This window comes from Aptenodytes forsteri, unplaced genomic scaffold (assembly GCF_000699145.1).
Source record: "Aptenodytes forsteri isolate BGI_AS27 unplaced genomic scaffold, ASM69914v1 Scaffold207, whole genome shotgun sequence".
Classification (NCBI taxonomy): domain Eukaryota; kingdom Metazoa; phylum Chordata; class Aves; order Sphenisciformes; family Spheniscidae; genus Aptenodytes; species Aptenodytes forsteri.
The window spans coordinates 5,139,087-5,151,681 of NW_008794836.1; the positions used below are offsets into that span (position 1 = coordinate 5,139,087).

Here is a 12,595-nt window from a genome sequence, read left to right on the forward strand (position 1 = left end):
CTGAAGACACTGATAGTAATGAGTAATGGTAAATAACCTCCACAGTGCCATTCACCAGTAAGATTTAAAGTGTCTAAACGAAAGTAAGCAGCACCAAACCAGCTGGAGTTTTTGTTTACTAGAAAGTCCTATAATAGCAAAAATGTATTCTCACAGTATATCAGTAAACTAAGCGTAAGGATTTTGGCAATCCAGATAGTGTTTTGGGGTTGGCTTTTTCCCCTTAGCTCAGTTGTTTCTGAGTGAATTATTAGAAGATACCAGTAGCTTTTATCTTGCAAATTCACTGGCTTCCCAGTATCCTGTGACCAAAATTAGTCACAATGTATTTGCTTTTTAAAACTGTCCTGAAAATGTATGACTTTCATTTTTATGCATCTATTGATAATCTAGATCAAGTCTCATAATGTTTTCAAGCTTACTTTTTGTGCTTAAACGTACAGAAAAGAACCAGTCCACTGAACTGAATTGAAAATTTAATTGTATTCAGAGTTCATAGAGAAATAAAAGAATCCCGGTCTCACATAATACCACATTTGCTTTTTCTGTCTATAACAATTCTTAATGGAAATCTAAGAGTCTTGTGATTTACCAGGAAATTAACCTATATGGGCTGCTTAGGACTGATAGGAGCTGAATTCATGGCGTTTGTAGGTCTTTGTAGAGTGTATCATGGCACAGTGCACAGTTCACGTTTGTAATGGCAAGGGAAATCGAGCATAGGTACTTCTGCTAATGGTACCCCAGCTCGTGTGGAATCAAGAAAAAGTGTGGTCGTCTGAATTTTGTCCAAACTTAAGTTTCATCATTAGGAGGTAGAAATAGCAAAAACAAGGGGAAAAAAGCCAACAGTCAAATTACTAAAATTACATGTTACAATTTCTTTACCACCATTGTTTCCTGGGAAGTTTTTAAGGAGCTGCACTGTACTGCAGTTTCTCACAGGATGTAAAACGAAGGTGAAAGCAACATTTCCACCAAATGCACTCAGCCTCTTGATCGTTTTAGACTTTCACAGCCTTTTGCGTTACGTTGGTTTGTTTTGTCTTGAATGCATTTATAAGTTCCTATTTCAAACAGACTAAACTAATGTTCCAGTCATCCACTTCCCTTTTCCTTGGTGGTGAGTGCAGACGCGTTGTCTGGCATGCCGCGAAGTCCCTACCAGCCCATGGTGCCTCACAGCATTACGAGGTTGGGCAGCGATGGATGCCAGCATCTCTTTTGTAGCTGTTATTAAAGATGCTATCTTTAGCCGCAACACTGAAGTTACGCAACTTGATGTTCTGTGTGTATTAAAATATTAATGAAAACAGAGGGTTGAAAACAACGAATGTGACCCAGTATAAAAGGAAGCGTTTAATCAAAATTAAAATCTTCAGTACTGAAATCTGACTGGCTTTATGTGCATTTGTGTTCACGCTGAGCATCGCCCTCTGTTTCCTTTTGTTAATTCTGAATCAGACTTCTGGCTGCTGTTTTACCACATGGGGTGTTCCAAAACTTCATGCACTCCTTCCTGCCAGCAGTAAGGCAGACTCTGCTAACAGGCAGTGTTTCTCTGATTTTTACTCAGTAGCACTTATTGCACATTAAATACTAACATATTGATCAATTGTCACGTTGCCTTTGAATATCTCATAGGGATTGAAGCCAGAATAAGAGTCCAAATGCAGAAGTACTTTTCTGCATGATTTTATTGTCTTTTGCCATTTACAATAGCATATAAATCTCCAAGAGCTGCAATTCCAGCTTGGTGAATTTGGTAATGTCCATTTGCTGACAATACCATTTTTCATTGCTGTAGCTATTAACTTTGCTACTTTTTGTAATGCTCTAGGTAGAATTTTACAATATTTGAAGCCTTTGGATGGTTGTCTAAATGAAGAGCTATCATTGTAAATCATGAAGACGTCTGTCTAGAGATTTTTCAAATTCTGAGCAATAAAAAAATGGAATGCATGATATTGTGCTGTGCTTCTTTATACTGAGAAAGCGGAATGATTCATATCTCAGAATATGCCTGAAATAGAACAAACGTTTGCCTGTACCATTTGGGATCTAACTCAAAGCAGTTAATTGAATTAGATGAAGACTATATTTCTCTATGACCTCTGTATAAGACTGTCTGCCATTTTTCCCTGAGGTGATTTCCTGGAATGTTTTCTAAAACCAGCAAAAGTAATTTGAAAAGTACATGATATTTGGCATAAAAGTAATTTTGAAAAAGTTTACCTGTTTCTACTGTGGCAATCTGTTGTCAATGTACATCTTGAATGTAAAGGAGGTAAAGAAACAAGATAACATTACCATAAGAATGATACGTTCGTGCATTTGGACATGCAGAGTGTAATTAAGGAAACATCCTCTATCTAACTAAGGTATATCCTGCTGTATAGCAGTCCGGAGAGGTGAGAAAAGACGGTGGAGTTCTGTGGTCTGTAGTTCCTTTCAACAGAATAAAACTGTATATAATAACAACGGAACAGCAGAACAGAATAAAATTGTATGTAATAGTTCAGCAACATTTTTGAGCAGTGTGGCTTTGCTATAGTGTCTGGTGCCAACAAATGCTGTTCTTAGCTCTGCTGTTACTTAGAATTAGCCACTCAGCCGTATGAAGTGCCTGCATCTTGCACCTCCTGACTGATGTTTCAGGCTTGACCTCAGATGTAATGGTGGAATATCATTTTCCAGAATATTAAAGGAGAAGTGACTTAGCTTTGAGTTTGAGTGTGGTAATGATACTGTATATTCTCTGATATTTAAAATGTCATATTTTTCAACCACTTTAACAGCATAATGGGGATTTTTTCATGGAAATAGGGTCCTTTCAAAAAACATTGATGGTAGTGGTACCATTATAACACGCTGAAATTTGAACGCTAAGCAGAAGGACACGGCTAAAATTGTTGCCTTGAGGCAGGACCTTAGCAAAACAGTAGCATAGTGCATATGCAGATTTAGGGCTGTTCTGCAGAAACATTGTTATCGCAGGCACATGAATCTTTATTTCTTTGAAAATGTCTCCTCTGATAAGTTTTTGGCTTCTTCAGAGTGAAAGGATGATTAGAAGCAATTGTACAAGCATTGGCCATTTAAGTCTTGCCTGTACTACAGAAACAGTGCTGCCACAGTTTCATTGGCAAGTCTGTGGAATGATTGTGTCTCCTCTTTTAACAACACAAGTTAAGACAAATAAAGTTCCTTCAGGTTTGGCCTAGTGAGGGATTTTCCAGCTTAGAAACTATGGGAAGAGTCAGTTTTTCACATCTCAAGCCAGCGTAGCTTGCTATTTGGCAGCAACAACTTTTCAGTCAATTGCAATCTGGCTCCATTTGCCAGTGCCATATATCCCAGCTTTAAGCTTTCCTTGAAAACTGGCTAAATGTTTGCTTCTGTCCTTGCTGCCTGTATTCCTTCCTTTATTTTTCCCCCTGGAATCCTGAGTTACAGGACACTTGTGTTTCTGGGTTGGTTTGTGTCTTCTTTCTTAAAAGGGAAAACCATTATGCTCGCAAAGTAAGGTTTGAGAAGTAGTTAAGGAGAACACTGTCATTTTGGTGAAGTATCTTCTCACCTTTTCTCTTTCATTGTTTGGTCCTTATATCTCTTTTGTCATTTCAGTTACCTCTTTATGCTTTAATTTGGAGGGCCAAGACAAGGTCTTGGTGCAGCATCTTAATCTGATTCTTCTTTTCTATTATAATCTGCATTGAAGGAAGGCTAGTGCAGCTAACAGTTCATTGCAAACTGGACCTTGACTTGGAATGCACAGAAAAAAAAAACAACTTTATTTACAGAACACACCCAAATCCTTGGATTTAAAGATATAAACCCTTATTTGCCTAGGGAAAACTAATTTATGATCTCCCAAAGGCACAGTTCTTCTGTGAGCTGTGTCTAAAGCCCCTTGGTTTGTGTCCATAAGTCTGGAAATCTGCTGTGTTAGTCACACTAAAAATACTGTCTGTAATGAAGCATGATTCAAATAACCCAAAACTCTAAAATGAAATGTACAATAAAATAATAATAATAGTAATAAAAAAGCAAATAACTGTAAATATTTAGGATAAGTGAATAACTGTCTCTGCAGTCTGTACAAATGAATCTACTCTTCCAGGAGGTAAATTCTGACTTACAGGTAGTAAATGCCTTGTCCCAGACCATAATATGTTGAAGATGTTGAGAGGGATCACATTTTGTACACAGTCAATCAAATTAATAATTAGGTCCATTCTCCTTATCTATTTCCAATTTTCAATCAACCTAAGGGACACTCTCAGAGTCACATGCCTGAGGCATCACAGATCCTTCAGGGTTTAATTAGGATTCCCAGTGCTGCAGTGTGCTCTCTTAGGCCTGTCAGTTACCCTTCTCACAGGAGTTAAAATTACTTTTTATATGACTTATCAGATTTGGTCATTTAATTGATTCCCAATTCATCATCTAATTCATTTACACTTTCCTTTCCACACATGGAAATACTGTGATGGGATGACAGCTACGTTGCCCAGTAAGATTCCTGGCAATACTTAAAGCCCAAATCTTCAGCTAGTGATATAAAATCAGACTGATTGTGCGTGGTTTCCATAAATTTTTGTAATTATCGTCAGTAACTTTCAGCCGATGGTTTTTACAGAAGTCTTTTTTGGAACCTGCTCCTTAAGTATGCATTTCTTTCTATTAACAATTGTAAGTTTCTTAATGACTGAATGAAAAATAACGAATGACAATAAATGTATGTATTTTAACATCTTTATATGAATTCAGTATGCTTATTGCCAAATGCCTCACCATTTAATTGCTTTTGCAGTGTAGCATATGGCTTGATTCAAGCATATCGCTTGTATTTCTCATCAGCACCTTTTAAAAGATGTGATCCAGTAGGTGCAGCACTCCTTGATGTCTTTCTACATTAATGGTTTAGAAGCATGCAGGTGTTATATTTGCTAACATGTATTGCTTAATATAACAAGGAATGACACTTTTTTCCAGAGAAGGTAACTATTGACCTTCAGCAGACATTAAGATCCCAGTTCGGTGGTGCTGTATAAAAAGCGATCAATCAAAAACATTACTCTTTGGAGAGAATACATTTTAAAACAACTTAAAGGTTACAGTAATTGAGGCAGTACATTTTATTAACGTTTTAGAAGTGTGATCTAATTTTACTGCTGCTATTTCGTACATCTAACTGCTCCTTATGCTCAGTCTCTTTGCAATGAGCAGTCTCATATCTGGAAACCTATTCAATGTGAATTCTCAGACTGTGTAATCAGGGAAGTCCTGTGTCGTAGGAGGGCTGGCTCTGTGAGAGAGTTAAACTGTTAGGCCACGTGTCTAGTTTCTCTTCGATTATGGGCTCATGGGATTAGAACATTTATCTAACCTCCTGAATCCCATTTTTCATTTTCCTAATCTTACAGCGTTTTACAGCAGGTCCACACTGTTGTTGTTTTGTTCCTCATATTAGGTGGAAACTTTCTTTGTAATACTGGTATTTTGTTTGGGGGGAGGGAAATAAAACATTGAAATACGTGTTATAAATTTACAGGAATTAAAATAATAGAATTGGTGGGTATTAAAAAAATTAAAATCTATTACATGGGGTGTTTTTATAACAAGATTAGCCAAAAGGCAGGGCAGTGGGCCTTTAGTAGGGTTGCGTTGCTCAGCTTTAGCACGTAGTTTGGTGTTAGCACATTTTTGTTTGCTGGGAGGAAACTTGCTCGTTAGTTGAGGTCTGGTTGTTTTGTAAAGCAGTGGGAGGAACGAGCATTTCTTCTATTTATTTCACTTTTCCACATTTTTGAGGCACGTGCTACAATACAAAGAAACATTTAAATTATCTTCATGCTGAAAGAGTGGAAATTGTTGGGATCTCTTCGGTTGTCTAATTGTGTGACACTTTGGCTCACTGATCTCTCTCCAACAACTAGCCTTGCAAAATAGTGTGCTCTGTCTGGGGCAACGCAGGAGAGTTTTCAGGAAGCAAGCCTGGATGGTCTCTTTTAGAAGAACTGACATGGATTTAGAATGCCTTAATCTGATTATGAAACTGCACCCCAAACTTCTTCATTTCCCTCTCTTCCTCTGTTCACCGCGTGACCATGGCTGTAGTATCTTGGTTGTTCGGGGATCCTGGATATGCTTTGGTGCACTGCTTTGAACTGATCTAGCATGAAGTGTCTAGCCAGTCTGACTAGTATAGACCTGTAATCAAAATTTCCAGGAGATTTTCTTATTTCCAGTTCTTAAATGATACCACCTGTTAAGGCATGATATCCACAACGTATGATGGTAATTAGTGTGTTCCTTACAAATGCATTCTTTTCAGTTATTGACTAAAACTTTCTGGTTGGTTTCTTTTTTCTTGTGTTTTGCTTTGGTTTTCCTTATTGTCTTTGAACTAGATCACAGTTATTTAATGATAAACGCTAACAATAATGTTTCTTAAATATCTGCAGCGTGGATATGCAAAACAACCCTGCCTACCTACCTCCCATTTCACCCAGTAATGACACCCTACTCTTTTTCATAGTAGCCAACGAAGAACTTAAGAAAAAAACACGGGCTGCTGCATTTTGGAAAGCACTGTTTAGGGTTTACACAAAAAATACTGTCTCTACTTATTATGCTTGTCAATAGAAATTATCTTCAAGTGATTGCTAGTTCCTTTCTGCTCTGGGAAAGATTCTCTGGGGAAAGTGTAATTGCTTTATTGATTGAATAGTACACGATTTTAAATAGTTGTATGAGTAGTTGACTTTTAAAGTGGAGTTACAAAAGTTGCTCTTGAACCTGATTAGTTCAGCAAGCATAGCATAAAAATGTTTTCAGCACAAACACAGGAGTTCAGAGTTCACACAGCAAGATCATGGAGTTGTCCTAGCTGTGCAATGACAATAATTACGATCATTGTTCATTGTATTTTAGAAAATATTAGAGGAAAATGTTAGAAAACCTTACCCACAGTATGTCAGAAATGTTGGGGGTTTTTTATATCTATGAAGATTCTTCACTGAATTTGTTAAAAAAAGAAAAAAAGGCAAGCATCCTCTTAATTTCTCTATTTTCATTCCAGCTGTATATATATAGAAAGAGGTGCATGTGGTGAAATTTGACCCTTTGGTGACTGAAAGCACATGCTGTACTGGATTACAAAGTTTACTTCCAATATATCTTCAAAAGGAAATGTATTCTCAATTTACAGTAAGCCTTGACTAGGAAGGACAGAAATAAAAAAGGATTTTTTTTCAGTAAGGGAAGAAAATTTAAAATTTATAACTTTATGCAAGATTGCCAGGGCCTGAGGCAAAAAAATAGAGCATGTATCTACTTTACAGCTGCAAAAATAATTACATGATGACTGTCTGTGGAGTAATCTCTAATGGATTACATTTTGTTAGCATTTCATTATGTAATGTTAGAGCCAAAATAATTCATAGTAAAAAAAAATACTTTTTTTGATGTGTCTATGGCCTGGACCTTTGATGTCCTGCTAAAGCATTCTATTATGCATTGGTTAATTTGTGAAAGGTCTTAAGTTTACAGACAAGGTACTATAATTTGTGCAAGGTCTTAAGTTTACAGACAAGGTACTATGCTTGTAAAGCTGATCTGAGACTAAGGAGTGTAGAAATTACTGAAGTAATTTGTTTTTATTATGCAAGTACTGGACCTCTTTGTTGCTTCAAAGGTGCTAAAAGCCATCTGAGGTGCTATCTGATAGGCTTTACTCTTAGATTTATGAGGTCTTTCAGACTTGAAAAGCACTTATGGTTTATTAAGATCACTTCACTTGATTTTTTTTTAAACTTAAGGGCACTTCTTTTTATATATCTCTTAGCTTTATCCAAGTGATACAATCTTCAGCAGTAATAAGAGGCTTCTTACTCACGGTCAAAACACCCCTTTTATTGTGTTGCAATAGAACTGTGGTGTAGCAAATAAACTCTTCTACACTTTCATGTGCTGTTGGCACTGGGACCTGGATATATGGGGGTTTTTTAGTAACTTGGTGCAACTTCTGTTTCTTCTTCTTTTATGTTCTTTAGTTTGGAGAAGTGAAAAAAAGAAGTAATAATATGACCAGTGGCTCCAAGCCAGATCAAGTCTCTATTAAAATAAATAGAAAAAATTCTTTGACTTCAGCAGAGGCAGTGTCAGCCCAGCCACTTACGCTACATGATTTACTGTATCTGGATGGTTTGAGGGCTTCTTGGGAAGACAAGAAGTTGCATCTGGTTATTAATGCCATATTCAGTATAAACGGAATAAGTATATACGAGGTTTTCAGTGTATGTGAGTAGTATTTTAATGCTCCCAAAACCACAATAATTTGATGTATCCAATTTTGATGCATCAATATTTAGGGGAATGTAGTAAGGAAGCTGAAAGAGAATGCAGGTTAAACTTCATAAAGTTTTGTTGAAAGCAGAAGGGAAGCTAAAGGATTGGTCTTTTGACTTACCTTTCTGAATAACTAAAAATGACATCATTCCCCTTTCTGAAAACATATTACTTCCTCTAGATGTAACCTGGATTAATTTTATAGTTGAAAACGTTGTCAATTTTCCCTAGTCCATAGACAGAAAATATCCATGTGTTTTTCTTTTTAGAGACAGAAATTCTTTGTTCTTAAATGGAACATGCTTTCTCAGGTTTTTGTACACCAAGCAATAGGTGCGCGTTTTGGGTTTTTTTTTTTAAATAAACGTTCTAGACTAGGTCTGTTCAAGAGACCTAGTTCATCCAAGAGAACATGTTCATCCAAGAGCATCTCATTGTTGTAGACTAGATGACCTCCAGAGGTCCCTTCCTACCTAAATTATTCTGTAATTTCTTCATTAAGTCCTATCATTCTGTTGTATTAGTTTGTATTGTTAAAGGGATAGAGACATTTTATCTTTGATTATCCTCTTTCAGTGCATCAGTATCTCCTGACTCTAGGGCATCCAGAAACCTCAATAATTAAACTGAAGTATTTGAAAAGTTAGGGCTTCAGTATGGAAGGGGATTGGTAAATTCAGATGATGTCTGGTGAGCTCTGCAATATACTTCAGTCTTGTTGGTACACAGATGTTCTTTGGTACTTCCAGAGATTATATCCTGTTTCTAGAACAGTGGTAAAATATTCTGTATTCACTGCTTTTGATTCCCATCTACACTTCTATATCAATCTGGAACTTTCCCTGTTGTGTATTACGTTATAATGAGCCAAGCTGGCCACAGGCCTGTGACTGCAGCTACTGAATGGTAGGGTATCAGAATTTAAGGTAGATGTACTTGAGAAGACAAAATAGCAGATAGTCCTATTGATTATTGACAGAGCTATTTGCCAATAATCCTGCAAAACAAAGAACTACAAATCATTTTTGCTCCCTCCCTTCATTTTAGATTATATAGCATTGCAGAAAGTAGGTGTGAGAAAGGTATACCCCTCTGTCCCAAAGTAGATGACCCATTTGCCCTCAGACCATTTTCAAAGGTCTTAACAGCATGAAAGACCTTACAGAGAGGAATGGTTTGGTGGCAGTTCTGTACGTGCCAGCCTGTAGGCACACCCACATTCCTTAACATCTAACAATAAATCACACCTCGCTTTGAAGCAGCATTAACAACCAAACCATTATTCAATAGTGAATGTCCATATATCTGTGGTCCATGGCTTGGGGGATGTATTTTTTGCTGCAGATTCTTGGCACTATTTACTGTTGACACAAGATTGTTGCAGGTAGCAAGAGCGACAGATAGCTTCATCAAAATCCTGAGTCCTTTGGTTGTAATGTACTTTTCCATTACCATTTCCTTTGTTCAGTGTGGAGTGGACTAGAATGTTCAGCCGTGGAGAGGACTAGAATGTTATATTTGTTATCATTTGAATTATTTATTTTTAGATTAAACCTAATGCCACTTACTTGGCAAGACTTAGGAATGCCATTATTCTTTTAAACTGTGTCCCTGTGTAGTGGTCAGCTGAGCATAGTATGATGTCTCTCCTCTCCCAAAAAGAAAAATAATCACACAGCTATTGGTAAAATTCATAGTGGGTGATTGGAGGGAACTAGAGTTTCCTAGGCCTGGGCTTGGCCAAATGATGAGAAAAAACAAATTCTAGTAATGAAGCCACAATAAAAATGCTTCTTTCTGTGAAAAGGTAATAAAATTGACTTCTTCCAAATGGAGGATGTGGTCCTGACTCAGGCTAAGGGATGACTCCCAGAGATCAGAATTTTTTTTCTTTTTTTTCTTGAAAAAGACACAAGCCACATTGCAAAGATGAGTTTGGCTAAAGCTGCACAAATGTTTGGCATCTTATAATGTCATCAAAGAACTGGGAAGTTTAGATAGTTGTTCATCTTTGCCATAAATTCAGGGATAGGTGCAATTCATACAGCCACTGGCCGATCTTTAACCCAAAACCTTTGAGTTATTGGCAGGCTGACCTTGTGTCTCAGAAAAAGAGGGGCAGAAAGCAGTCTCTGCTGTGCTTCTCCCCAGGTGACACTCTACCTGAGCAGAAGACATTGTGCCTTCTTCAGCTGTGATAGGAATCCTGTGCTCACATGCTAGGCAGACGCTATGCCAGATACAGCCAAGTGAGGCAGCTCTTCTGTGTGGACAGTCCTATGTCTGTGTCAGCCTTTCCCCTCTGTCTGTATTAGAGTCAATTGGCTTGTATTTGGAAGTTAAGTAGGAGTTGTACATGGGTTTTCTCTATTACGGTGTGGAAGTACCAGAGGCCATCCGCAGATGCCAAATGAAATTCATTAACTGAATTGTTCAATAATATAAAGTACAGTGACAACAGGGACCATTAAAGGCCAAAACAAACCACTTTGCTATGCTATTGGTGTATCGTTGAGTAATTTTTTACTTAATTTTATTTATTCTTTCAGTTCTACGGGATGACTTCAGACAAAATCCATCAGATGTAATGGTAGCCGTGGGTGAACCTGCAGTGATGGAATGTCAGCCCCCAAGAGGTCACCCAGAACCCACTATATCGTGGAAAAAAGATGGGACGCCGCTAGATGACAAAGATGAGAGAATTACAGTAAGTATAAAAAGTTTTTCAAACGACACAAAAATCAGCTAATGTAAACTTGCTAGTCTCTTTAGCATGTGGGCATCCAGCCATGCTGTACTTTCTAGGATCTGTCCTTTCCTTGCCTTGGAGGCAAGGCTAGTTTGCATTTAGATTGGAATGCATCCTCTAGTCTCATACTACTTCATTGTGGGGTGTGCATTTATTTGTTAAAGAGGACCATGCAAAACCTATGTTCTTCTCTTTCTCAGAGGAATTAGAAGCTTGCAGAAATGAAATTCATTGTATTTGTCACTGTCCTGTAATTTTCTTCCCTTTTATTCAAGAGTATGGATAAAGCAGCTTCTCAAATCAGAAAACTATCCTTCTTTTAATTTTTGACATGTGAAACAATAAGCTATTGAGCCTAAATGGCTTGAAGAAATGGCAATGAAAAATTGAGTTCAAAAATCATTTATGTGCTGCCAACATGGTGATACAAAAGATCTTTCCATATGGTGAGAAACTGTATCATCTGAAAGCACATACCGTATAGGATCCTGTTGGTACTGGGAGGATTACTAGTGTAGAACAAGATCAGAGGCACGTACAATTTATATACCTCAATCATATGCTGAAATGAGGGAAATTTTTAATGGAAGAACACTTAAACCCCAGAAATCTAAGTAAAAAGTTACCATTTTTGTTTGAGATTTAAATTGCCTGTTGTTCCATTTATTTTTTACAAACAAGACAAAGCTCAGGCATTCTGTAGTTGTGGCGTATGCATACATTTAAATTTTTAACTACCCTACCGAACCTATACTGATTGCTGGCTATTAACTCAATTCCTCCAATCATACTTGCTAAGAACTTACAATTTCCTTTTCAAATTTCCTTCCCACTGTGACGAGTCAATTGACCTGAGATAAAGAGAAGATTCCAGTGCTACTTTTTTTTTCAGGAAATGCTTTCTAAACTTGCATATTCTATTGCTATAGTTTATTCTCTTGAAGGATTTTCAGGTGTTGCCTATTAAGTACATTTATTTCATTATACATGAAAACTGCTGTTCCTCCCAGCTGCCGTAACAAAGACATACCCGGAACAAAAGCAACTATCACTGACTGGCAGTGCCACCTGCATTTATTAAAACTGTGCTTATGATGGAATAAAGACCCTCAGTTTGGTTTTCTTTTCTGGTGATTTTGTCAAGGACTCCCCTACATAGTATTCTTTCACCATGACATCTGGTGGAGTTATCTTGCATTATCAGTTTCTGCTTCCAAAAACAAACAAATGAAAATGAGTTTTGATGTAGGTGTAGATATACACTTGTTTGATGTGCCCAAATAAGCGTTTGTTTTCAGAGGTGTAAATTAACAGTGCTGCGATAGCTAGCTCAACTGCATTCATTTACGTCATATTTGCCTGGCATTGTCTTAAGCAGCACTATTAATATCATGGCTGCTTTCTCACACAGGCAAGAGACTGAAGCTACATTGTAATGCAGATTTGCATCGGCTTACAGCTGTAGCAGGATCTTGCCAAGTGGATAAATAT

General features: G+C 37.3%; 1 protein-coding gene across 1 annotated transcript in view; it reads left to right on the forward strand.

Annotated features, from left to right (window-relative positions):
* The window catches only part of ROBO1 (roundabout guidance receptor 1), a 689,994-nt gene that overhangs the window by 563,679 nt on the left and 113,720 nt on the right, over positions 1 to 12,595 (forward strand). The window contains exon 4 of the mRNA XM_009274513.1: positions 10,905 to 11,062. Coding sequence (XP_009272788.1) covers positions 10,905 to 11,062 — 158 coding nt within the window. The remainder of the gene's footprint in view (positions 1 to 10,904; positions 11,063 to 12,595) is intronic.